This window comes from Aspergillus steynii (genome assembly GCF_002849105.1).
Source record: "Aspergillus steynii IBT 23096 chromosome Unknown P170scaffold_4, whole genome shotgun sequence".
In the NCBI taxonomy this organism is placed as follows: domain Eukaryota; kingdom Fungi; phylum Ascomycota; class Eurotiomycetes; order Eurotiales; family Aspergillaceae; genus Aspergillus; species Aspergillus steynii.
In genome coordinates this window covers 3,131,429-3,156,038 of record NW_020194401.1, presented here as the reverse complement: position 1 = coordinate 3,156,038, position 24,610 = coordinate 3,131,429, and the positions used below count along the sequence as shown (strand labels likewise).

Genomic DNA, 24,610 nt, shown 5'->3' with positions numbered 1-24,610 from the left:
TGATTTGATTTGATTTTTTTACTTGCTCCCCTCTTGTTGGTCCAAGCCCTACAATGCCCCGTTGATTCGTTGATGGACGTTTCGACCGATCATAACCTCTTCTGGAACCAGAAGATTCCAGGAATGAGGATCCCACCCACTCCTTTCATCATGCAGAAGAGGTACTCATTTGGTATTTGATCCTCCTCTGCTTTGTCGTACCCAGTCCCCATGCAGACTGCCGTTGTGGCATTTCAATTTTTGGTTCTGTAAACAAAATGGAACAAAATGGAAGGACCACCTAGGCTGGATGCCCCAGCAGCATGGTGAGTCCTGATAGCAGGCTGGACGGCCAGAATACCCCGGTGGTCTGAGGTTTGTCCCACTGTAACGTCGTACAATGACCTGATGTTGGCCAGAACGAGTCAAGCTGAAAACTGGGAGAGAATGATCGCTGCTGCGAGTAAGTTCTAACCAATCGACGGGCAGCCAGGGTCCACAGCTGCTCTGCTTTTTCACCAGCGCCGTCTTTGAACAGCGGGGGACGCCCCAGCCAGACTTGACGTGATAAGCAACGCCAATATCAGGCTGCATGCTGTCGCTGAGCGGACAGCCGCCGATTACGTTTGCAGGAATTCCCCCAGCCAAATGTATTTATTGGGGGTTGGAAAGAAACGGCTGTGGGGAAAATGTTTGCTCGTTGGAATCCTGGATGGTTGGGACGCCTATTGGCTCGGCTTTGGCAGTCTTCGATATCAAACAAACTGAATTGCTTTGCGGCGGCCCAAACTCGGCTCAGCAGTACTTTTGACAAGTCATGATGATCGTTATTATTACTATTTTTTTTTTTTTTTTTGCGATGCAGGTTTGAGCAACGACGGTGCCCCTTTGAGAGACCCATCAATTAGTAGACGGTAGTCAAATAATAATAATAGTTTCAATGATAAAATAATTTCAAACAAGGATTGGAAAGGAGGGTGGACTCTTGCAAACGAGTTTGACCAAAGGATTACACCAATGTCTCATAGGCAAGGCGATGATTAGAGCACCAGGTCAGGTCGATTAGATCACCTCAATCTCATGGAGGGCGATTGAGGCTTAGTACGGAGTAGCCAAGACGGACCAGAACGAAGCCCTGGCAGAAATGGACCGACTTCAAACCTGTGTCCAGGTCACCGGGCTGGATCTGCATCTGTGCATCAAGTTACGTCGTCCTTCTCTGAGCACCCCCTTTTTTTCTGGAAAGAAAACATTGGCGTACCTCTCTCCGGGTCTCTTTCTTCTGAAACGATTCCAAATCTGCCCGTAGTTTGTGTTAAACGGGCGAAGAAGCTGCTTGAAATTAAGGGGCCCATAGAAGGGCAAGGTCAAGAAAAAGAAATCCAATTTAGCGATAAAATTAAGTATAACGATCCACCGGCGCCATCAAATTGGGATGACAAGGGCGTGGGCCCCGAGAGATCAGTATGCACGGGGTTCAGGGGCCTGAAAGATTCTGCCTGACGTAGCTCGTTAGGTCCATTACCATTCGCCTGTGCTCAAACCAAGATTCGATGGCCAGCCTTGATTGGAACGGTTTCAATTCAGCCCTTTCAAAGGATTCAGAGAGAAAGCCAACGGGCTTCGTCGTTCCCCATTCAGCCTTCATAGTCAAGAAAAAACTCAGTTTGACGGATGGTGTTTGTGAGGACCACTCAGAATGAAATAAAATAACGATAACGATATTAAAATTTGAAGGCGGAGAATGCGAATCATGGTCAACTGTTTGGTTGGTGAGGGCCTGCTATTGGCAATAGGCCCAGCCACCGAATGCCCAGAGCCAGTCAGACTTGCTCGTCACTCGTTAGCCCTGAAAGATCCAGAGGGAGTAGAAGGGTCAAGAGAGTGAATAAAATTGATAGATAAAGAAACGAAACCCCCACCACGTGTCTTCCCAGGGAGAAATGCTAGCATCGCCACCGAGTTTGTACGAGGGGGGAGGAAGGTTAGTAAAACTAAAAACGCCAGGTCTATTGACTAGCTGTTGGGACCGGCCTGCAGGAGACCGACCGTTTTATTTTCCAACGCCTCTGTTGTGAAACGCTGTGCTGAAGGCAGAAAAGAACGGTCAAGCAGCGGTGCCACATTAGCTTCGCTCTGCGTTTTCATTTCGTGCTCCAAGCCAAGATCTGATTCTAGCTTTGGTACTCTGATAGTCTGGTAGGTAATCTTAGTGCTAAAATGTCGATCAAAGTAGCGCTTGGGTATTATTTCACGGTACGGAGTATCAAGACTCGACGTATACTCCGATGGAAGCAGATCATCCAGATACCTCTGGAATCGACCATCTTGCGCGAAATTTCCGAACAAACAGCGGCCCGCCGAAGCCTGCGTTCAGGCCCGTTGTCCTTTACCCCCTAGACTGACTTTCTTGTCCAACGGGTGTACCGGAAGATATGCCGTTGGGATCAGAAGAGCAGTCGTTACACAGTAGAGCGCCGGATGGACGATCCGAAAGTTAGGAGTCCCTCGAGAGAGTCGAAGACGTGCGGAGTCACTGAGCATCAAACCATTTATTATTTGCAGCAGTCGTATGACTGTCACCCACCCGCGATCGAGAACCTCGAAAGAGACGAAACCAAAGAGCAGGAGAAGAGAGGGAAACCCGAAGAGGAGGCAAGGAAAGGGAAGGGAATCCCTGCGGATCGACGCGTTTGACGGCTGCTGCTTAGTCAATTTGCCGTCATCAATCATTCGTTAATTCATTGCTCGCGCGCTCTTTCTTTCTCTCTTTCCCTCTCGTTGAGCTCTCCTGCAGCTCATTATCGCTCCACTCGGCTCAAGCTTTTAATTCGATTTCGATTTGCCCCCGAATTATTTGATTTGACCTGTTTTTCTCTACCCCCCGGCCAATTCCAAATTTTTTGACCTGTCGGATTTCCTCTTTGTTTCCCCTCTGCTCGCGCACCGTTGGTCGTCGCATCGCGCAGCTGCCGGTAGAGCGCCATGAGCGTACTACTAGAAACTTCTCTCGGTGACATTGTCATTGACCTCCTGGTCGATGAGTCTCCGAAACCATGTGAAAAGTAGGTCTGCCCCGTCGTTGACTGTAAAACGCCATGGCCGTGGTGCGTATGCAATGTCGAGTAGCTGAACCCGAAACTAAAGCCGTTCATTTTTCTCGCTCTAGCTTCCTAAAGCTATGTAAAGTCAAGTACTATAATTTCTCGCCCGTTCACAGCGTGCAAAAAGGCTTTACATTTCAGACCGGCGACCCCATTGGCCCCGACTCCTCCGAAAGCGACGGCGGCTCGTCGATTTGGGGTCTTCTAGACGGCCCGTCGAAGAGAACCTTTCCCCTCGAGATCCCCCCGAAGTTGAAACATGACGAGCGCGGAACCGTCAGTATGGCTACGGTCCCGTCGCCTCACGACGACGATCTACGCCTCGCTGCGAGTCAGTTCATTGTGACGCTAGGAGACAACCTGGACTACCTGGACGGCAAAGCGGCAGTGTTTGGAAAGGTGGTGGAAGGGTTCGATGTCCTCGAAAAGGTCAACGATTCCTTCATCGACGATCGCGGACGACCGCTGAAGGACATCCGAATTCGCCATACAGTCGTCCTGGACGATCCTTTCGACGACCCCCCGGGCCTGACGGAGCCGCCAGAAAGCCCTGTACCGTCGAAGGCGCAGCTCGCGACTGTGCGGATTGCCGATGATGAGGATCTGGATGACAACATGGATGAAGAATCTATGGAGACACTTCGCCGAGAGCGGGAGGCAAGAGCTCAGGCGCTGACTCTGGAGATGGTTGGGGATCTTCCATTTGCCGAGGTCAAGCCGCCAGAGAACGTCTTGTTTGTCTGCAAGTTGAACCCCGTCACGCAAGGTACTATTTTTGTCATTTCTTTTTCTTTTCCTTCTGCCTGTCGAATCGTCTGGTGCTGAACGCTAACGAATCGGGCTAGATGAGGATCTTAACTTGATCTTTAGTCGCTTTGGTCGCATCCTATCATGCGAGGTTATCCGGGATAAACGGACCGGAGACAGTCTACAATATGCCTTTATTGAGTTTGAAAACCAGAAGGATTGTGAACAAGCCTACTTCAAGATGCAAGGCGTGCTGATCGATGACCATCGCATCCACGTGGATTTCTCTCAGAGTGTGAGTATAGAGTGCCCGCCTCTTTCGGACCAATTCACTCATACATCCTTTACCCATTATAGGTGTCAAAACTATCCGACAGCTGGCGAAACGCTACGATTTCCAAGCGCAGTGGTCAACGGGGAGGCTTTGGTGGCGTAGCTGGCCTGGAGAAAAAGCGTCAGTACCGGACGTCCGACAACCCCCGTCAACGGGAGGATTATTCCATGGTATTTGAGAAGCGTGATCAGAAACGACGGTCGGTCTCTCGCGAACGACGCAGCAGTCGGAGTCCTCCCAGGGGAGAGTCCTATCGTGAGCGGAGGCCCAGTCGAAGTCCGCGACGCAATTCCAATCGGGATCGGTACCGTGATCGATCATACAGCCGTAGTCCTCCGCGGGAGAAGAATCGCAATCGACCCTACGAGCGCGAGCGACGAGCGCGAGATGGCCGCAGTGACGATCGGTACCGGCGACGATAATAAATAGAAGCAATCATCAATGGAGGCTTTGGATTTTGCACTAGCGAGAGAGTCGGTGAAACCGGCCCCACGACGCTTCTCGACGGCGCACCCCGCCGTGGGCGACGTGATTGGCCGGTCGCATCGGCGTGGTGGCTGTCCATGGATGCCAGTCCCTAAGAATAGAGAATTATTCGAATATTATTAGATGGTCTGAACCAGACACCAGACAACCAGAAACCCAAGAAAAGAACAAATTGCGTTGCCGTGGCGGTCAGGGGATTTGCGAAACCTAAGCTTCAGCTTCACCCCGCGTGGCCGATTAAATAAAACCCCCCCTCCCCCTCCTCTGCTCTTCCTCCCTTGTTTTCTCTCGTTCTTAAATCTTGATTCTTGTCCCTCCCTCTCTTCTTCTCCCTCCCTCCCCTTCCTCCCGTTCATCTCTTGTTTGATTATTTGAGATACCCGACCCTCCTCTTTCGTAAATAAATAAATATCATCGCCCATCATGGCTGCCGCTATCAAAGAGACCGTCTCCAACATCGTGGACAAACTCTCGGGCCACGCCGAGGATGCCCCTCGTCAGCCTTCCACCGAAGAGTTCCAGCAGCTGCAGCAGAAGTACACCGACGCCGGACAAGGGCATCTGTTTGCGTTCGTCAACGAACTGCAGCCCGCCGAGAAGACTCAGCTCTTCCACCAGCTGAACAACTTCAACCCCACCCGCATCAACGAGCTGGCCGACAAGGCTCTGAACCCCGCCAAATCCCAGGAGGGCCCCGTTTCCCTCGAACCTCTGCCCGACGTGGCCACGGCCTCCATTCTCGACTCCGACCCCAAGGATATTCAGAAGTGGTATGATGAGGGTCTCCAGTTCGTCGCCGAGAACAAGGTTGCGGTCGTCCTGATGGCTGGTGGCCAGGGTACTCGTCTGGGAAGCTCCGCCCCCAAGGGCTGCTTCAACATCGAGCTGCCCAGCCAGAAGTCCCTCTTCCAGATCCAAGCCGAGCGCATTGCCAAGCTCCAGCAGCTGGCCCAGAAGGTTTCCGGCAAGGAGGCCGTGATTCCTTGGTACGTGATGACCAGCGGACCTACCCGCAAGCCCACGGAGGAGTTCTTCCAGAAGAACCAATACTTTGGCCTGAGCTCGAGCAATGTGGTCATCTTTGAGCAGGGTGTTCTGCCCTGCATTTCTAACGAGGGAAAGATCATGATGGAGTCCAAGTCTAAGGTATGTGGTCCCTTCGGCCCTTTTGTCAACCCCCATTCGGAGGAAATCGAAGTCTGACCGGTGTCAACCCATTTTGTAGGTTGCCGTTGCCCCCGATGGAAACGGTGGAATCTACCAGGCCCTCCTCACTTCCGGCGTGCGCGAGGACATGCGCAAGCGTGGCATCCAGCACATCCACACCTACTGCGTCGACAACTGCCTGGTCAAGGTTGCCGACCCCGTGTTCATTGGATTTGCCGCCTCGAAGGACGTCGACATTGCCACCAAGGTTGTCCGCAAGCGTAACGCCACCGAGTCGGTGGGATTGATCCTGCAGAAGAACGGCAAGCCCGACGTGGTCGAATACTCGGAGATCGACCAGGAGACCGCCGAGGCCAAGGACCCCAAGCAGCCCGACGTCTTGAAGTTCCGTGCTGCCAACATCGTCAACCACTACTACTCCTTCCGGTTCTTCGACTCGATCGAGACCTGGGCGCACAAGCTGCCCCACCACGTGGCCCGCAAGAAGATCCCTTGCATCCTGGCCGAGACCGGCGAGGCTTTCAAGCCCGAGAAGCCCAACGGAGTCAAGCTGGAACAGTTCGTCTTTGACGTCTTCCCCTTGACGCCTCTGGAGAAGTTCGCCTCGATCGAGGTGCGCCGTGAGGACGAGTTCTCGCCGTTGAAGAACGCCAAGGGCACCGGGGAGGATGACCAGGACACCAGCAAGCGGGACATCATGAAGCAGGGCCAGCGATGGATCGAGAAGGCCGGCGGTGTGGTTGTCACCGAGGACGAGTCGGTGGGCGTCGAGGTGTCCCCGTTGATCAGCTACGTAAGTGTTCCTGCAGCTCTCTTCTGGTTTTACGGATTGAACTCTATGCTAACGCGGATTGAATGGCACAGGGCGGCGAGGGACTCGAGTTCCTGCAGGGCCGTGAAATCAAGGCCCCCGCCGTGATTGAGAAGGAAGAGTAAGGGGGACGGGATGCAAGTGATTTATGTTTTGGTTCAACTGTCGGATGCATCGACCTAGTAATATATGCATGAATGAAGTACATTTACTCCCAGTACCTACCTATACCTACTCCGTAGTTTCTGCCGGGCATCGGGGAATTAATTGACAGATGACTAAGGCGCCAATCCGCGGGAACATGTGCCTCAGGCCGTGCGTCCCGTGCCAATCATTCCGGCGCGGGGGAGTCGACCACTTCCACTTCCACTTCCACGACGGTGCCGACCACGACGCTCGGAAGTCCTCGGAATATGTAGTGCGAATGGAAGATAGTGGAGAGTAGAGAACATTTCCAAGTCTCGACGAGAAGCATCGACGGTAGACCCGGGCCAGAGAAAGGTCCCTCCAGTGCAAACCGACCTTGAAAGGACGAGGCCCCGCCTTTCCCTGTTTAGCCTCGTCGCTTGTTCCGATCGATTATTTCTTACGTCTTTTGTGGGCAGCGGCTTTTCCTCCGGAACGTTGGAACCATCCGTATCTTTTCTCTGTCGCATATCGCATATCGCATTTAGCTCCGAGGCCTAGGAGGGATTGGAGTGTCGTGAGGAGAGTTGCTGTAAGTGTGGTCTTTTTTTTTTTAGCGATTTGTGTGCTGTGAATCGTCTGGTCCTTTTTTTTTTTTTTTTTTTTTTTAGTCGCTTGTCTTTGTCAGCCCACCTTTTCCGAGTCTCGACAGTGGGCGGTTGAAAGTGCTGCTCCTCCAAGGTTCTCAAGCTGACAGTCGGAACAGCTTTCTTGTCAAGGTGATCTGAAGCTTGTTGTGGATTTCAAAAGAAGTGTGAGTCTCTCGTCGACCGTCGTCCCGTGACTCTGGCTCTCGTTGCATCTGCTGCGCATTGCGCAACTCCGATTCTTGCTCGCTTTCGCTGCGCTTTTGCTACCCTTCTCGACCGATCGTCCTTTTTTGGTTTTCTATTTTTATCCTTGAAGACACCGTCTGGTTTTGCAAAATGGAATATTCGACTTGGAAAGCAACCGCCTGCAACTTGAATGCACCCAATCAGTCTATCGACACCTTCATGTGATGCGCACGAATGCTTCGAGCGGCTGGAGTCGCAATACCAATGGATGAAACTGAGTGACTGACGGGCGCTCTTCTCTCTTCGCAGCTTACTATACCGACAAAATGTTGTTGTCTCGACGTGCTTGCTACAAGTGTGGCAACATTGGCCACTATGCTGGTTAGTTGCTTTGGCAAACGGCAAATGGATTCGACTGTCGCGGAGATTGTGCTAATCGGGTGACGTAGAGGTCTGCTCTTCGTCCGAGCGTCTCTGCTACAACTGTGCGTGAACCCGGTCCCCATAGTTGCGATTGGTTTTCGTTTGGCTAATGGATTGACGCTTGAATAGGCAAGCAGCCTGGTATGTTGCCATGTGTGTTACCGACAACCTCGACCGAATCATCTAATGATTCCTCGATCTAGGACACGAATCCAGCAGCTGCCCGCGTCCTCGTACCACCGAGAGTAAGCGCTTTTCTCCTGCTCCCTCGAACCGTACACGGGTATTGATATGTTTGTTTAGCCAAGCAGTGCTACAACTGCCAGGGTCTCGGCCACGTCCAGGCCGACTGCCCTACGCTCCGTTTGAACGGTGCTAACGGCCGCTGCTACAACTGCAGCCAGCCCGGCCACCTTGCCGTATGTCTATACCCCACGCCTTAGTCCGTCTCTGGTTGAATTGGCCTAACGTCGTTCAGCGCAACTGCCCTGCCCCTGCTTCCGGTGCTGGTGCCCCTGTCGGCCGTGGTGCCGGTGCTCCCCGTGGTGGATTCCAGGGTGGTTTCCGTGGTGGATATGGCGGTTACCCTCGCGCCGCGACTTGCTACAAGTGTGGTGGTCCCAACCACTTCGCTCGTGACTGCCAAGCTCAGGCCATGAAGTGCTACGCTTGCGGCAAGCTTGTAAGTTCTCTCGTGCTTGTCTGTTGCGCTAAAAAGACTTTTGCTCATTCTCTCGCAGGGCCACATCTCCCGTGACTGCACTGCCCCCAACGGCGGTCCCTTGAGCTCTGCCGGCAAGGTTTGCTACAAGTGCGCCCAGGCCGGTCACATCTCTCGGGATTGCCCCAACAACGAGGCCTCTGCTCAGCCTGCTGAGGCCAACGCCGGTGCTGCTCCGGCCGCTCCTGCTGCCGCTGCCGTTGAGGCCACCGAGGCTGCTCCCGTTGCGGCTGCGGCTCCCACCACCGCCGTTGCATAAATGGCGTTCTTCGATATCTTTTCTTTTTCTCCGCCTTGATTGATTTTCCGCATACTTTCAAGGGAGCCTGGTTTGATCTTTTTCCCATTTGTGTTTATTTTCTGTATTCGGGTCTGCCGACCTCGGTCTTGAATTCTTCTTCTCCCATGTTTCTTCCTTTGCATATATTACACCCCCCAATGTTTCAGGTTTCGGCACCGGCCTTTTTCTATTCCTATTATGTATACGACGAACAAAAAGTTTCACGATGTCTAAGGTTCCTTTTACGGCTTGGATCCTATACACGGCTCAGGTTCTTATGATTGGCGTCTATTTGTTCTCCTCGGGTATCTCTCTCATTTGAATTATAGGTGCGGCAAGAAAAGAAGGAGACGAGGCGATGCGACGGGTTAATTGAGCAGGAGAGACATAGGTGGACTGACGCAAGCGGCGTGGATATGCATGGGAAGAAGGCTTCGAGGTAGTACGGATGGGTCTGTTTGTGCTGAGGATCGTGAGTGAGTGAAGAATGGTACCTGGCGCGGTGGCTACCTCCTCATCTTTTCGTACTATATTCTCCTGATATTCGTCGATTTGGAAGCAAAAAATATCAAATCTCAACAAACAAAAGCTGCCTCGAGTTGAAGTTAGTCGGATTAAACTGTGGTTGTCTCTGCATTGGAGAGTTCACATCAAAGTAGGACGTAGGACATGGCACAGGTCTACCAATCTTTGAATATGCCTTTGAACGATGTTGATTCTTCGGCTCCTGCGCAAGTGAGCCGAGCCTGAGCAATGTCTGTTGTTTGGTTTGATTGGAGTCCCGTGATGCTGGCCATCTTCCTCCCCTTCCACTTTGACCTGCCAACCCATCCTGCCTTCGGATAGGAATCCAACATCAACCTCTCATCTCTCAATAAAGGGTTTCATCGGAAACTACGCCATGCCTGAATCTAACTCGAGCGACGAATTCGACGACGATGTAGAGTCAACCTTCCTTGCCTTTCCAATCCCTTCGCCTAATGTGAGATTCCACAGGTTTTCATCGTGGATATCGATTCCATCCAAGCCCATGGTACATCCAACTCTTCAGAATGCACAACGAGGACTTACAACAAACAGGAATCGGCGTTGCAGACATCACGAAGCTGAAGGCGAATGGCTTCTACACTGTGGCGGTACCGCGTCCCTATCCACTCATACTCTGCTCTTTTTATTGATTGTCTATTCAGTCCGTCCATGGGGCCACCCGGAAGACTTTGTTGAAGATCAAAGGGTTTAGCGAGGTGAAAGTCGAAAAGATCAAAGATGCAATTCAAAAATGCTTGGTATGCCATCCTCCGGTTCCAGTTCCCACGCCGTGTTGACTGTTCCGTCAGCCCTCTGCATCCGGCTTCATCACCGCCATGGAACTATGCCACCAGCGGAAGAGGGTCGTCAAGATCTCGACAGGAAGCAAGCAGTTCGATTCTATACTAGGAGGGTATGGTACCTAGTATTCTTCGACTGGCTGTGTTCCTGACCACCGAGACTTATAGGGGTTTTCAGAGTATGAGTATCAGTGAAGTATTCGGCGAGTTTCGCTGTGGAAAGACCCAGCTATCTCATACCATGTCCGTGGTGGCACAGTTACCCAAGGAAATGGGCGGTGCGGATGGCAAGGTGGCCTACATCGACACCGAAGGCACATTCAGACCAGAGCGCATTGCCCAGATCGCAGAGCGCTTTGGCGTCGATCCCGACTCGACCCAGGAAAACATTGCCTATGCACGAGCCCTGAACAGCGAGCATCAGCTGGAGCTACTCAACACCCTGAGCAAAGAGTTTGCTGCAGGGGACTACCGGCTCTTGATCATTGACAGTATCATGAACTGCTTCCGGGTGGATTACTGCGGACGCGGAGAACTTGCAGATCGTCAGCAGAAGCTGAATCAGTTCTTGATGAAGCTTGCTCATATGGCTGAAGGTATGGATATTCGTTCGGTTCTATTTTAGCGCTCTGCATGGCTTAACATGGGTTCTGGATGTAGAGTTCAACGTCTGTGTTTTGATGGTCAGTGGCACTCACTTTCCATCTGGCGAGAGAATACCTAATCCTCTAGACAGACAAACCAGGTGCAAAGTGACCCCGGTGCGAGTGCTCTTTTCGCTGGAGCCGACGGCCGCAAACCCGTGGGTGGACATGTTCTCGCGCATGCTTCTACGACTCGTGTGCTTCTCCGAAAGGGTCGTGGAGAAGAGCGAGTGGCCAAGATCCAGGATTCCCCCGGTTTGTATCCACTGGGGAGTCTATGTTGTTATTCTAACATGTTACAGATTGTCCTGAGAAGGAGGCGACGTACGTGATTACCAACGGGGGAATCAATGATCCCGAGAAAATATAGTTCGACCAGTGCGAAACAGTCCGAATTATGAAGGAAGCAGATAAGATATGCAAAGAATTTAAACCATTTCACGAAAAAGAAACGGTCATATTCAATCCCATGTTATTGAGTGTTTTTCTTTTTTCTTTTTTATTCGCAGACCTTGCGTTGTTATGCCAGTTGTTGTCGAGTATCTAGTTTGATTTTAGTTCCGTATCTTCAATGGCGGATCTTCTCCGCCTTCCGAAGCTCAAATAAAATTTCCCGCGCAAATCTCTCAGTATATTTTTTCTCCTGCGCCGCCCACCCTTTCCTCTAACCATTTGCTTCTGTTTTATCCTGAATCCTTGACCACCCCAGGATTCAAGTCATTTCCACCACAATTTCGGCAAAATGAAAAAAGAACCACAGGAAATCGCCGGCTACACAGTCCTCCCGATCCAACTCCCCGAAACCCCATCTGCAAAACCTGCCACGCATTACCTCTACCTCCGCCCTCATGAGCCACGAATCCCCGACCCCGACACCCCTCGCTCCCTCTTCGTGGTCAACGTCCCCGTAGACACGACCGAGCTGCACCTGCGCCACCTCTTCGGCACCCAGCTCTCCGCCGGCCGCGTGGAACGGGTGGAATTCGAAGCCGTCCCGACGAAGAAGACCGCAGGCAGCATGCAGGTCGCCACGCAGGGGAACATGTCGAAGAACAAGAAACGCAAGCGCGTCACGGCGGACGAACTCCAGAACCAGCTCGACGACATCGAGCTGCCCTCGACGTGGGACCGACAGCTGCAGAAGAGCGGGGCGCACGCCATCGTCGTCTTCGCCGACAAGCCGAGCATGGACGCCAGCGTGAAGGCGGCCAAGAAGGCGTCGAAGAACCGCAAGAAGGAGGGCGCCGTGGTCGTCTGGGCCGACGGCATCGAGGACCGGTTGCCCGCGCTGGGTCTCCCCCGGTACCTGCACCACGAGGAGGCGCGGTTCCCGCCCCGGGCGGAGCTGCTGCGCACGGTGAACGATTTCATGACGGTGTTTGAGCAGGTGGCGGAGGTGAGGAAGCGCGAGGAGGCGCGCGCGGCGCAGGAGCCCGACGAGGATGGGTTCATCACCGTCACCAGCGGGCCGAAGCTCACGTCGACGGCGCACGAGGAGGAGGCGAAGGCGCTGGTGGAGAAGCAGAAGCAGAAGAACCAGGGTCTGGAGGATTTCTACCGGTTCCAGTCGCGCGCGAAGAGAAAGGAACGACAGCACCGACTCCTCAAGCAGTTCGACGAGGACAAGAAGAAACTGGACGATTTGAAGAAGCGCAAGGGGAAGATCAGGGTGAGTTTAGATGCTATTGGGCTACACCTCTCCTCTCTCTCTCTCCAGACGAAAATACGGCTAACAAGTGGCTAGCCGGAGTAATGCGGTCTCTCATGTCAGCATCGATTCGTTTAGCAAGGCGTTTTAGGGATTTAAACCAAAAGTTCTGCGGGGGTTATTTGTATCAACGGGCCATGTGAGTCTTGCATTTGTTTCTGTTGATTCCCCCTCTTTGATTCGCTTGCAAATGATGAGTCCGCTGGGGCCAGAGTAGCAAGACTCCAATGCGATGTCATGCCATGCCTGCAAAAACCAGCGTTACAACATATCTTCTCACTACTCTGAAGCAAGCACCTCTATGTTCACTATTCTGCTCTTACTATCTCGCCTTGGGTAGTGTTTTGATGCTAATGATGGACATCTGGCTAGGTACGACCTTTTCTTTGCTTAGACATATAGAACATTTGAATCCGAAATGATTGATATAGCGCCTGGCGTCGCTGTACAGACCCAGAATACTTCCATCGTATCCCATCGTAAGCCATTAAGCACAGTCAGCCTTCGAGTCTCAGCAACAGACATTCCCTGTGATTGTCAGGCCATGCAGAACATCCCGCACGGACCAACTCAGGCTTGGCATGACATCTTCCATCACACGGCCTCAACATGTAGAGCTTAACTGGCGTTCTGGACAGAATCTATAACATTAGACTGCCGTGAAACGGACTGGAGATACAGCCGTCCATCACACAATGGCCTCCACTTCCGATATCCCCAGCACCGCCGGGGGATTCATGCAGCCGAGTCTTCCATCTCCCGCGCCATCATCATCCACCGCCACCCCGTCCATTCTTCCCAAGCAAAGATCGCATCCGCTGCGCCCGGGGTCCACGAAGGAAACGACCGTCATCAACCACGTCGACCGCGTCGTCTTGACCATCAACCGCCGCCATGCCAAGAAGTTCAGCAGCGCCTACGAGGATCCGTCGCAGCCGGCCTCCCAGACCGAGCGAGGCTACGAGAGCTTCCAGGAAGTGGCCAAAGACATCGAGGGACTCGTCGATGTGCTTTGGGTTAGTGGGACTCGTATGTTGTGACCCTGCACTCCCATCTGTCCAGTGTTCACCGGGTTTCCCCTCCTCTCTACGTCATTTTGTGTTTAATCACACGGAGCACAACTGACTCTCCCCCAGCATCCCTCCAAATACCCTATCTCATCTCACTCGCCGTCCTGGTAAACACCTATCTCCCGGACTACCCATTCTCTCCGAAGCCGACCTTCCGGCTGCTCAGGAAGCTGGACTCGGTGTTCGCGTCGCTGCTCACCGGCGAGGACGCCGACTCGGGCGCCCCGCTGGCGGGCTTCGAGACGCGCCGCAACGTCGTCTCCATGACCGAGAAGGTGCGCATCAAGAGCATTGCCGAGACGTGTCGCGTCACGGTGGTCGAGGCCCGCGAGACGGCCGACGGGCCCGCGGACAGCGACGACAGCGACGACGACGAGGAGATGGAGGATGTCTACGGGACCGGGACGAGCGAGTATGCCGACGTCGACGCCCCCGGCCGCTGGGAAATGGAGACGGCGCGCGTCTACGAGAAAACCATCCAGTTGCTGGGCGATGAGCTGGGAAGGGCGGGCGAGTTCTGTGATGAGAATATGGCGGCGGGCGAGGACGTCGATGCTGCGACTTGTCAGCTATGATGTGTCTTCTTGTCCGCTTTTCTACTTGTTTGTTGGTGTTGTTTTTTAGGGTGATCTGGACTGGACTGCACATGTATATAGTACGGTTTCTGGAGTCATATTCGGACTTTATGCCAGCTTTCATTAATGACTAATCGATTCATAAGTTGGAGGTTTGAAACACGGAAGTGGCGCGTACCGCGCAATTTTTTTTTACAGTTCGAAGCGTTCCATCTCCAGAGTCTAACAGACTAACACGAACCAGAAAGAAAACGAAAGAACGTAAGGAAAGAAAAAAAAAAAAGTTCAGCTGAGTGGGGACCTGAGAGAGAGAAAAAAAAGGCGTAGTGCCAGGGTTAGTGCTTACACCAGAAGAAAGGTGGATCGGAGGCAGCAAATCCAGCGGACGAAAAGAAATGAGCATCGTGCTTGAACCCGGAACCACATGGCAACAGGTCGAGGTTTCGGAGGCGGGCGGATCGTGCTTGATCTTACGGTGGATTGGAATGGTCGCATTTTCTTGACTTCCCGATGGTCTTGTGCTTCCTAGAGTACTTCTCAGAGTGTTTCCCAGAGCACGAAGTAGCGACGGAGTGGGATGAGACGGAATCGGCACCAGCAGCTCTGGCTTGTTGGGTGTTGTTGGGCACGATCGGTTCCATGGTTCCAGGGTCCATCTACCGGAAGCTACTTGTATACTGTACCTACGAGATGGACGGAGACTATGAGGCATTATCCAGGCTCCGGGAGAGAGTGCACAATCCTAAGGGATCCGAACTCCTTGAAGCCTCAGAAGGAGCCTCTGCAAGGGACGAGCCCTAGCAAAGGCACGGTCGAATCACCGGGCGCCAGGGCATTAAAGAATCTGTGATGCAAGGGAAGAGAGTCCCGCCTGCCACCCCCAACTTCTACCTACTGCGCATGTTCATCAGTGTACTCCGTCTCTGTAAATAATCCAATTGTCATGTCAGATCTTCCTGACCTCCGATCGCGTCGCGTACGCGTCCTGCTGTACGGAGCAGATGGACTACTGACTGTCCTTAGGCCGACTTCCGGAGTACTTTTCAGTAAGATTAATAATTTAATGTTCACCTTCCCTCCCCAACGGTTGCAGCGTTCCAGCCAATGAGGCCGACAAAGCCGTTCCTTTCCATGGCTCTGGTTTGGTGGGGGGGTCCTTTTAGCTTCGTTTCTCGCGTCCGGTCGCCTTTCTCTGGCCGCCAGACGTCCTGGTCTTTCTAGAACCTCGCCCAAGCACGGAGTATTAATACCCTCAGCCATCCTGCCCGGGGAATTTTGGCCTCGAATGCTTTGGGCATCACCGTCGACCCTGCGTGATATCGCCCAAATCCGTGGCGATGGCACTAGAACGCTAGATGGCAGCTTGGACCACCCCGTGTTTGCTATTAATACTCCCGTGAGCTCGAACTGCTTGAATCTGGGATCTCGGTGGGTAGTAATAATGCCAGGTATTAATACCCTGGGCTCCATGCATGAAAGACCCCGGCGTAAATTAGTCTTCCTAATGAAACGCAGGAGCCCTTGCTGCGTCTCGCATCTTGGTAATTTTTTTTTCTCCATTCTCTCCTCTCTTTCTCTTTCTCTTTCTCTTTCTTTCTTTCTCTTGCACGATCCCATGGTTCTGGGACACTCTGGGTGGAGCCCTGAATTTACTTTGCCCGGCCGTCCTCTCAGCTCCCTTGACTCGTGAGCTCTTCCCTGTAATCACCCTGTTTCGAGCGGGCTTTGCAGTCGTGAGCTGAGCAAGACGGGGCGATCCAAGGAAACAATGCTGACTGGCGTGCCCGCAAACGGAAAGGGATCAGCGAATGACCTCGGCGTATTGCCTGCGATGGGCGGAGACTCGGCCACATTTATGACGATAAGGCCCATGGTCACGAAGCGCACTCGACGAGTCACAGAGTCTGATGGGCGGAGGAAAAAAAAAAAAGACCTGGAAAGAATGCTCCAGGGACTCTCCTCCGTACTCCATACAACGGAGTACATTTTTGTAAAATAAAAAGTCCTTGGAAAAAAAAAAGAAAAAAAAAAGAAAAAAAGAAAAAAAGAAAAAAAGAAAGAAAGAAAGACAAGAAAAACAAGTCGCAAGCCTCAACCTGCTCGACATCCATCGTAAACCCTCTCTGCTGCTGCATGTGCGCATCACTCGCGGTCCTTGCAGCTAGGGACTCGTGAAGCACGAATCCGGAAGATCCTCTGCCTGGTCAGTTGCTGCGGTGAGCTTCCCTAGGTCGCCTTGGTTCTCCCCTCCCCTCCAATCCGTGTATCCGCGGTTGGTAGTGTCACCAGGAACCATGATACCTACATGGTTTGCCTTTTCCCGACCCTTGCTTTTGGGCGACAGGGCTGGGGACAACAACGGTTCCCCTCCACTCAGGCTCCTCATGCTGTCTCGCTTGTCTCACTGGGACCACCCCCTACATAAGCTGAGAGATCCTTATTAAAACAACATTGTCGGGTGCAAGGATCCAGCCGGAAGTCCCCTGGGGTGACGGTGACCTCATGGAGCATCGCAGGGTGGGTTCCTACGGCGGATAGTGTGTGGTGTATACCCAACGCTGCGGTGGGAAAGCCGGGGTACGTTGTTTCTGGAACAATGGAAGTCCGACGAAGGAAGGCCAGCAGCGCGTGCAAGGTTGCTCCATGAGAACGAAGTCATGCCAGAAGGGTTCATGGCTTGCTTTTGAATGAATAGCGCAGGTGGGGAGAAATAAGAATCATGTCAGGTTGCAAACCTGCAGACGGCGGCCGTCATCGGGTATTTTAAATACCGCTGTACCGCTGTAAGTGTATTCGCTGCTCACTGCCGATCTGCGTATTGAATGAATCGGACTACGTACTCCGGAGTACTTGCCCTCGTTCATGTCTACTCTGTAGTATACAGAGATAGACCCATTGGATGGCTGGTAGCTGGAAATTCAATCAGAGTAGTCTAGTTATTACATGCATCGAGTCCAATTAAATCATTCCACCTCTTCTATTCTATTACGACAACCCTAATGACTGCCGATGGTTACATACCAGAATACCGTCGAGCCAGAATTCCCGGTAAATCCAGATCTACACTGCTTTCCCTCTGCTGGGCCGAGCAGTGCAACCAGACCAAAAAAAAAAAAAAAAAAAAAGAAAAAAAGAAAAAGAAAAAGAAAAAGAAAATCAGCTTCAGTGGTCGGCAAACTTTCATGTCCCACCGGCTGGCAGTGCTTTCGCCCCTCATTCCCTCGCCCGTTCCTCAGGTATTACTGAGTATTCCTGCTGGCGCCCTGTTGGCTGCTCCCCTGGAAATCGGTATTTTTCATTGGGATTACGATCCAAGGGAACAAAAAACAGAAAAAAGAAAAAGAAAAAGAAAATCGAATAAAGAAAATAAAAGAATTATTATTTGTCGAATTTATTTGAATTCCCATTTTCGTTTGTTCGTTCGTCTAATCGCTCTGCTGCTTCTGCCGTCCTTGGTCTGCCCTAGTACTAGCAATCCATTATTCTCTCGCGGATTCTTCCCATTTTTCTTTCCTCTCCTCCCTTTCCCTTTCCCCCTCCATCGCTGAAGAATATTATCTGCTAGTTCTTCTACCCCTCTTCTTTTCCTTTTCCTTTTTCTCTTTTCCCTTTCCTCATACTTCCCTCTCCTTTCTTCTTGTTCTTGTCGGAAAAGACGGAGTCGGTTTTTGCGGATAGTTTAGTAACGCTTTCAGTGTCTTTTCTATCTTTTTTATTTTCTTTATTTTTTAGTTCTCGCCTCATTTGGCCGGAGTTCTCTCGATTTTCTCCAGTATAACGTCTTAACGCATACTACTTGTCTTTTGCGCCACGTCAATCCAGCGCATCCCATCTCGTTTTCTTTTTTTGTGAAAACTATTTACGAGCTTGCTTTTCATTTCTATTGCTTGGTAAGTCCGTCTCCTTTTGTCTCGCCGTTGCTGTCGCTTCGTCGTGGTCGTCCATCTCTTGCCTCCTGTCTTCCCGTGTCGTGATGATCATACACCGTCCAACCTTGGGCCGTCTTCCCTTTCGCCCCCCCTATTTGGTGCGTTGCCGGAGGTCCATGCCCTTTTCCATGGGTCGCTGCGATAGCGCGGGTGGCCTTACCTGCCGTTGAGAACCTCATCGCACCTTTTTGCCTCGTGTTCGACCGACCGATTGGATTCAGCAGCGGGCTCGATGCGCCAGCCGATCGATATTTTGCCGTGGTTACGGAGAGTGACTCGATGATCGATGGAGAGTTTCCCGTTGGTCGGCGGTCCCTGAAACCCCTTTGTCGGCCGCGGCTTTACAATAGGCCTTGTGCAGGATCAACGAGGACCCAGGCACAGACCGATGAGAACGGTCGCGATCGGGAAGGATGAATCCGGGGACGAGTTATCGACGAAAGCGGCTGCGACCTGCTGAACGCCTTTCAATCTCCGCGACAATGCGCCGTGCCTTCGGCCCTTGATCTGCCGAAGAATTGAATTGTGTCCGAAATTCGAGTCCTTCGGTTATGCCCTCACGTCCTGAAGCGCCGCTAGCTGAATCCTGGTCTTGGCAACGAGAGTGCAGCACCGCGCAAGGCTGATACGCTGCATCCGCCTTGACGATTCTTCCACCAACTCATCCCGTCCTTTGCTCGCGAGTCGGAACCATTCACTTTTCGCGAATTGTCTGTCGTTGAATCTCGAATCTGTTTCCATCTGCGATTTGGATCGCCCCGTACTTTCTCTTCATTTCCACTCTTCTTTTGTGTTTTTGCTTTTGCTTTGCTCTCATCTGATCGATCAGTCACGGACGTCACCATTGGACATCCACTTTCTCACTTGACCGGACAGGGAAACTAACTCTCATCTCTTGGATATCCGCAGGAATTGAAAATACCCTCCCAGTCCTTTTCCAAGTGCTGAACGATCATACGCTGTTCACTCCTTGACGACTACCACGAGATTTCAGTCGCACGGACCGTTTTCGGAATAGAAAAGTTTTTTGTGTGGATTTCTGCTCATTTGCTTGCAATTTCTTAAGGTACGCGCACCGGGCGCTCAGTTGGCGACGACGAAGCGATTCGCATCCATTCACGGCGGACTCGAGCTAACAGTGAAACCTTGGGCAGATACCGCTCTCGGAGTCATCTTCACGAACATCGGATTTTCACGTCAATATGTCTTTCCAGAACTTCGATTCTTTCCAGAACCAGCACCCCGCGGCTGACGCTGCCGCTGCCGCCCCCGGCGCTCCTGCTCCCGCGGACACGGCGATGACCGGCCAGGCCGACCCTACCACCGCTCCCTTCCAGGGTCCTGCTCCCGGCGAACCCACGGCTGCCGCTGTCCCCCCGCAGGGCAACGACGGCAAGACTACGCTCTGGTACGGATGACTTCCTTGGCATCACACAACGTGGCATATCTGATCTGACCGTGTTTTTTCCCCCCCATAGGATGGGCGAGCTTGAGCCTTGGATTGACGAGAACTTCGTTCGCAACCTGTGGTTCCAGATGGGCGAGCAGGTCAATGTCAAGATGATCCGCGACAAGTTCTCTGGGTGAGTAGCTGGGAATTGAACCTTTCCGATTTGAAGGCGATCCTAATGATGGTAGTAGGAGCAATGCCGGCTACTGCTTCGTCGATTTTGCCTCTCCCGCCGCCGCTGCCAAGGCCCTGTCCCTGAACGGCACCCCCATGCCCAACACCAACCGCCTCTTCAAGCTGAACTGGGCTACTGGTGGTGGTCTTGCCGACCGCAGGTAAGATATTTTGATTCGAAGGAGGTTTTCCAATCCGAATGGGACTGATGTGTATTTTGTCCGACAGCCGTGACGACCGTGGCCCCGAGTACTCCATCTTCGTTGGTGACCTCGGCCCCGAAGTCAACGAATACGTTCTCGTCTCTCTCTTCCAGAGCCGCTTCCCGTCCTGCAAGTCCGCCAAGATCATGACTGACCCCATCAGCGGCATGTCCCGTGGCTACGGTTTCGTTCGTTTCTCCGACGAGAACGACCAGCAGCGCGCTCTGAGCGAGATGCAGGGCGTTTACTGCGGCAACCGTCCCATGCGCATCTCCACCGCCACCCCCAAGAACAAGGGTCCCGGCGTTGTCCCCGGTGCCATGGGTATGCCCGGTCCCGCGGGCATGTACCCCCCTATGGGTGCTCCTCCCATGGGCTTCTACGGTGCTCCCCAGCCCATGAACCAGTTCACCGACCCCAACAACACCACCGTGTTCGTTGGTGGACTCTCCGGCTACGTCACCGAGGATGAGCTCCGCTCTTTCTTCCAGGGCTTCGGCGAGATCACCTACGTCAAGATCCCCCCTGGCAAGGGCTGCGGTTTCGTCCAGTTCGTCCAGCGCCACGCTGCCGAAATGGCCATCAACCAGATGCAGGGATACCCCATCGGTAACTCGCGTGTGCGCCTCAGCTGGGGCCGCTCTCAGAACAACTCCGGCCCTGCCGGCAGCCCCTACCGCCCTGCTCCCCCTCCGCCCCCGATGTACCCTTCTATGGGCATGCCCCCTGCCCACCAGTACGGCGGTTTTGCACCTATGAAGGTTGGTGGTCACCCTGAAGACACTGCTTGAAATCCTTGCCATCCGCATCTAGTGGGAAGAAAAAAAAATATCCAGTCTTGTTAACGAACCTTTCTAGTAAAAAAAAAGCGTTCCTTTTTTTTGAAAGCAACAGCAGGAGTTTTTGCGTCATTTTCCAATGATGGGTCTTTTGTGTCCTAAGTCTGCTATTTCTCTCTGCGAAAGTTCCCCTCTATAGCTCCTGATGGGCGTTTTTCCTCCTGTGCTACGTACTTCATTATATGTGAGCGCTTCCGTTTTAGCAAGATCCGAGCTTATGGTTTCATCTTATCCTGTTTTCCTTTTTATCCCCATTTTCATTCACCTGATGCTCTGATGCTCGTCTTCCACTATCTACCACTTTCAATGTCTTCCCCCAAATCTTTTCTCTTTCTTCGATTTCATCTCCCCCCTTTTTATTTTCTTTTCGTTATATTCCTCTTAGGTTCTTGTTATGCGTATGACACACCCAATCGTATCGTTCACGTGCTTTTTTTCTTTCGTCTTCTTCCTTTCTTCTATCCTTGGGCAGGCATTCTGCGAAAAGTCCATCAAGTTCAAATTGAATTGTGTTCCGCATTGAGGATACCACGTCATGCCTTTTTGCTAGACCGGCCTGTACAACATTGCTTTGTTCCTTTTCTTGGTCTCCCCGCTTCTCGTCTCAGTATTGTTCCCTTGCGACGCCGTTTCCTTGTGTGGTTGTGCATCTGAGTTTGGCCAGTCAATTCGTGGCCTATCTCCCCGAGGTCTGTTCTTCTGCCTTCTCTTGTTGCTGCTGCTTCTAGCGATCGGTGTCGTGTGACGATGTCGAGATGGGTGACCTTCTTTCTCTTGCCATTGAGCACTCGTTCTTGTAGTTATTCGGGAGGTTGGAAAGTCTGCTGGGTTCCTTCGCGCCCTTTACGGAGTTCTCGGTTGAGGACCGCTTCCTGTCTGCATGCGGTTCTTCGGAGGTCGGCGGCGGTCTCTTTTTATGACGTTGCGATTCCTAGATGGGCGTTCTCGTATCATTGTCATCCGTAAATGCGTGTCCAGTTCTCTCGGACACCCTTCGGACAGTCGCGTTTGTTCCTGGATGATTCCCCCTTCGTTCTGCCATGAGTTTTTATTTTTCATTTTTATTCCCTTCTGAACTCGAGATAGTCTTCAGAACATAGTGAATTTCCTATGATATAACTGATGTGGACCAAGATAGGATGGAAGATAGTCGGTCGTGTCGGACTTGCTTTTGTTCACACCTGCCTCTTTCTTGCCTGCTTCGCGCTGTCCAATGCGGAAGGAACGCCCCGTGATCGAAGTGGTTGATTGATAGATATCCAGCGCCCAAGGCAGTCCTTCCCTTCTACTTCCCCTCCCCACCCGCCTCTGTCGGTGTGCCTTTTTTTCTCTGTTTTCATTACTTCTGATATCCTAAGTATTCTAAGACCTAAGACACGTCGTTTCGCATCTTATCCCGCAGCAGAATCCATACATCAGGCAGGATGCGCTACGAGAACTGGGATGTGCTTCTGTTTCCAGAGAGCTCCAAGGTGCCTCTGCAGGAGTTCAAGACCCAGTGCTTCGTGATCAAGGACACAGGCAGGTTTTATCCTCTTCCCGCTTGCAGGGAAGTGCACGCTGACTTACTTCGCGCACAGAATCCCCATACCTACATAGTCCTGGGCTCGTCAATCCGGCCTCGCATTATTTGCCCCAAGGCAACCTGGGGTTGTTGCCGGTTCTCACCACATTCATCCCCAGTATCGCCCCGAATACCTCCTTCCGGGTGTCCGTCCATAGCTGGGAAAAACCTCGCCCCAGCCGACTGATGGAAGGCCTGTTACAGCCTGAAGATGCCCCGCTTTTTGAAATCCGAATATTCATCGACGGGTTATGTGTCTCGTGAGTCTTCAACAATCGTCCCAAAAGCAACTCCAATGGAGAGGATAAATTAACAATGGCTTTGATCCTGCTCAGGGGTAGTGTTTTCAGTCAGAGGACCAGCTGGCCCCATGTGATCGGTAAGCTGTTAGACCCCCCATACGTACATGGCCCTCTCGCTAACAGGTGAGAACCCAATAAATAGACTTGAGCTCCTGTACACCTTCCTTGCCCCCGGGGAAGATGCTTGCTAATGTGCTACCCCTTAGATGTCGACAAGACTGGCAACCAGGACACGCTGCGATTTCCTCCTTTTCATCAAGAGATTCTAGAACAACGATATTGGGATGCCGGCGAACTCTACGGAAGAATTCGTGTGGTAGTCTCCGAAGGTTTCGCTCGACCACACCGCACTCCGCCGTTTGAGAGAGTCAAGGAAGTTGTGGCATTTTCTTTTCAGCATGCTCCTCTTCGTAAGCCGGTCTAGAAACCCCCTTCGAGAGCTCACTCTGACTTTGCTCCTCTTTCTTTACTGGAAACAGATGTCTTGGAGTGTTCTAGCATTGCCTGGCCAAACGCTGGCATGTGGACTCGTGAACCTCGTCTCTTCAAATACAACTCTGGGAGTGGAGCCAGCGAATTGAAGGAACCAGAGGATACTCACACCCACTCGCCAACCAGGCACAGCACCCAGCAGGCCGCATCTGTGGGCCAGATGGCCAATCCCGCTACACAGAGTACTTGGCAATACAAATCCTATCAGGGGCCTCCTGTGACTCAATGGCCCAGCAGACTGGGAGAACCAAAATGGGCGCCCCAAGAGCCACCTCTCATGCAGGAGGCTTTCATAGATCCTTACTTGCTCGACCCATCTGCTCGACATCGCGGTGCTAGACCATCTTGGGAGGACATTTCCATGCCAGACTATGTTTCGAGCACGACCGGGAGCCGGGCCCTCTCAAGCATGACGGGCATTAGCTACGAGCACAGTAAGCACGCCAGCATCGTCGCGCCGATTGAAGAGGACGCATATGCCCAATTGGTCCAGGGTTTGAGCCCACCAAAACCCCTGGCCTGCGGCACCCATGCGCCCACCAACACTCCGTCTAGCGTGGCCCCGGTGGGCAGCAAACCCTCAGCTGCCGCCGAAGCGCGCTCGGCATCGTACACCCGAGATGGCAGCCGGTCGTTCGTTCTAAAGGAAATCTCCCAGGCCGGAACTAGAAACGCGTCCGAGTCTAGCATCAAGTCTAGCCTCCTGCCGGACCCTTTGGCAGAGACTACGGCAACAAGCAAATTGCATGCCAGCCCCAATGTGAATGTCAAGAGCAGGAAGGAGGGAATGTCCCAAGACAACAAGGAAAACGAAAGTGCCGGAGAAACACCGCGCAAGGAGACCGAAAGACTCAATAACACTCCGACCCGGACGGTTAGGCGCTTGAGCGGGAACATGGACTCTCCAACTGAATTTAGGAGACAGCGGTCTATGAGCTCCGCGCGCGGCGAGGGCATCATCACGCCTTCGAAAGGGGAATCAGTCTCATGCCCGCCTGTGCAAGAGCTGTCCGCACCAGACGATCTCGTTCGTCGAGTCGGCTTGGACGAACTTCTCGATTCTAGCATTCAGCTCATGGGGAGCACGGCTGAGGTGGCTGCAATCGATTAAAGATATCTTTATTGGGGATGATGCTCTTGTTTATTCCTTTTGTGTTTCTTCTTCCGTTATCCGAATGCAACGCATTCATCTACTTGTCACTTGACCCGAGTTCCACTCACTGAAGGTCGTCATGGCCTTTTACCAGCGCATGTATTATTCATTTCTCTTTTAGCCATACATACAAAACACAGAAGTTGTTTATCGTCTTCAACGGTT

The 24,610-nt window shown here is 52.4% G+C and overlaps 10 protein-coding genes across 10 annotated transcripts; 8 read left to right on the top strand and 2 right to left on the bottom strand.

The window, feature by feature from the left end:
• Positions 1–3,077: 3,077 nt before the first annotated feature.
• Positions 3,078–4,586, top strand: P170DRAFT_475888 (cyclophilin-like protein; the record flags this gene model as incomplete). Its single annotated transcript, XM_024853297.1, has 3 exons — positions 3,078–3,849; positions 3,929–4,125; positions 4,188–4,586. The coding sequence occupies 3 exons, from the start codon at positions 3,078–3,080 to the stop codon at positions 4,584–4,586; spliced, it is 1,368 nt and encodes a 455-aa protein (XP_024704895.1).
• Positions 4,587–4,815: 229 nt separating this feature from the next.
• P170DRAFT_384693 (UDP-N-acetylglucosamine diphosphorylase) lies at positions 4,816–6,836 on the top strand. The gene is made up of 3 exons (XM_024845686.1): positions 4,816–5,796; positions 5,876–6,610; positions 6,682–6,836. The coding sequence occupies exons 1-3, from the start codon at positions 5,074–5,076 to the stop codon at positions 6,751–6,753; spliced, it is 1,530 nt and encodes a 509-aa protein (XP_024704894.1). The 5' UTR covers positions 4,816–5,073; the 3' UTR covers positions 6,754–6,836.
• Positions 6,837–9,864: 3,028 nt separating this feature from the next.
• Positions 9,865–10,549, top strand: P170DRAFT_437169 (recombinase DMC1). The gene is made up of 5 exons (XM_024849304.1): positions 9,865–9,954; positions 10,011–10,047; positions 10,095–10,150; positions 10,205–10,300; positions 10,352–10,549. The coding sequence occupies exons 1-5, from the start codon at positions 9,916–9,918 to the stop codon at positions 10,466–10,468; spliced, it is 345 nt and encodes a 114-aa protein (XP_024704893.1). The 5' UTR covers positions 9,865–9,915; the 3' UTR covers positions 10,469–10,549.
• An 887-nt stretch (positions 10,550–11,436) lies between these two features.
• P170DRAFT_510118 (putative ribosomal small subunit assembly protein) lies at positions 11,437–12,796 on the top strand. Its single transcript, XM_024854745.1, has 2 exons — positions 11,437–12,655; positions 12,731–12,796. Exons 1-2 carry the CDS (start codon positions 11,729–11,731, stop codon positions 12,737–12,739), a joined length of 936 nt encoding a protein of 311 aa, XP_024704892.1. The 5' UTR covers positions 11,437–11,728; the 3' UTR covers positions 12,740–12,796.
• Positions 12,797–13,321: 525 nt separating this feature from the next.
• Positions 13,322–14,504, top strand: P170DRAFT_437168 (general transcription factor IIH subunit TFB6 family). The gene is made up of 2 exons (XM_024849303.1): positions 13,322–13,723; positions 13,831–14,504. Exons 1-2 carry the CDS (start codon positions 13,390–13,392, stop codon positions 14,337–14,339), a joined length of 843 nt encoding a protein of 280 aa, XP_024704891.1. The 5' UTR covers positions 13,322–13,389; the 3' UTR covers positions 14,340–14,504.
• On the bottom strand, positions 14,370–15,141 carry P170DRAFT_189103 (uncharacterized protein). The gene has a single exon (XM_024842698.1). The coding sequence runs from the start codon at positions 15,049–15,051 to the stop codon at positions 14,479–14,481; it is 573 nt and encodes a 190-aa protein (XP_024704890.1). The 5' UTR covers positions 15,052–15,141; the 3' UTR covers positions 14,370–14,478.
• Positions 15,142–15,195: 54 nt separating this feature from the next.
• On the bottom strand, positions 15,196–16,311 carry P170DRAFT_437165 (uncharacterized protein). The gene has a single exon (XM_024849302.1). It carries the CDS (start codon positions 15,954–15,956, stop codon positions 15,231–15,233), a length of 726 nt encoding a protein of 241 aa, XP_024704889.1. The 5' UTR covers positions 15,957–16,311; the 3' UTR covers positions 15,196–15,230.
• Positions 16,312–19,470: 3,159 nt separating this feature from the next.
• On the top strand, positions 19,471–20,886 carry P170DRAFT_356478 (RNA-binding protein; the record flags this gene model as incomplete). Its single annotated transcript, XM_024844152.1, has 4 exons — positions 19,471–19,676; positions 19,747–19,851; positions 19,907–20,053; positions 20,121–20,886. 4 exons carry the CDS (start codon positions 19,471–19,473, stop codon positions 20,884–20,886), a joined length of 1,224 nt encoding a protein of 407 aa, XP_024704888.1.
• A 171-nt stretch (positions 20,887–21,057) lies between these two features.
• Positions 21,058–21,683, top strand: P170DRAFT_188995 (uncharacterized protein). The gene has a single exon (XM_024842697.1). The coding sequence runs from the start codon at positions 21,211–21,213 to the stop codon at positions 21,586–21,588; it is 378 nt and encodes a 125-aa protein (XP_024704887.1). The 5' UTR covers positions 21,058–21,210; the 3' UTR covers positions 21,589–21,683.
• A 675-nt stretch (positions 21,684–22,358) lies between these two features.
• P170DRAFT_510115 (uncharacterized protein) lies at positions 22,359–24,499 on the top strand (the record flags this gene model as incomplete). Its single annotated transcript, XM_024854744.1, has 6 exons — positions 22,359–22,459; positions 22,534–22,758; positions 22,834–22,877; positions 22,943–22,954; positions 23,007–23,210; positions 23,280–24,499. 6 exons carry the CDS (start codon positions 22,359–22,361, stop codon positions 24,401–24,403), a joined length of 1,710 nt encoding a protein of 569 aa, XP_024704886.1. The 3' UTR covers positions 24,404–24,499.
• Positions 24,500–24,610: the final 111 nt, after the last annotated feature.

Coding starts and splice junctions, on each gene's coding strand:
- P170DRAFT_384693 (XM_024845686.1), top strand. CDS start 5,074: ATGGCTGCCGCTATCAAAGAGACCGTCTCCAACATCGTGGACAAACTC. Junction 5,797..5,875: donor TGATGGAGTCCAAGTCTAAG/GTATGTGGTCCC, acceptor CCCATTTTGTAG/GTTGCCGTTGCCCCCGATGG. Junction 6,611..6,681: donor TGTCCCCGTTGATCAGCTAC/GTAAGTGTTCCT, acceptor TGAATGGCACAG/GGCGGCGAGGGACTCGAGTT.
- P170DRAFT_437169 (XM_024849304.1), top strand. CDS start 9,916: ATGCCTGAATCTAACTCGAGCGACGAATTCGACGACGAT. Junction 9,955..10,010: donor GCGACGAATTCGACGACGAT/GTAGAGTCAACC, acceptor GAGATTCCACAG/GTTTTCATCGTGGATATCGA. Junction 10,301..10,351: donor ATGCAATTCAAAAATGCTTG/GTATGCCATCCT, acceptor CTGTTCCGTCAG/CCCTCTGCATCCGGCTTCAT.
- P170DRAFT_510118 (XM_024854745.1), top strand. CDS start 11,729: ATGAAAAAAGAACCACAGGAAATCGCCGGCTACACAGTCCTCCCGATC.
- P170DRAFT_437168 (XM_024849303.1), top strand. CDS start 13,390: ATGGCCTCCACTTCCGATATCCCCAGCACCGCCGGGGGATTCATGCAG. Junction 13,724..13,830: donor GCTTTGGGTTAGTGGGACTC/GTATGTTGTGAC, acceptor ACTCTCCCCCAG/CATCCCTCCAAATACCCTAT.
- P170DRAFT_189103 (XM_024842698.1), bottom strand. CDS start 15,051: ATGCCTCATAGTCTCCGTCCATCTCGTAGGTACAGTATACAAGTAGCT.
- P170DRAFT_437165 (XM_024849302.1), bottom strand. CDS start 15,956: ATGGGATCGTGCAAGAGAAAGAAAGAAAGAGAAAGAGAAAGAGAAAGA.
- P170DRAFT_188995 (XM_024842697.1), top strand. CDS start 21,211: ATGCTCGTCTTCCACTATCTACCACTTTCAATGTCTTCCCCCAAATCT.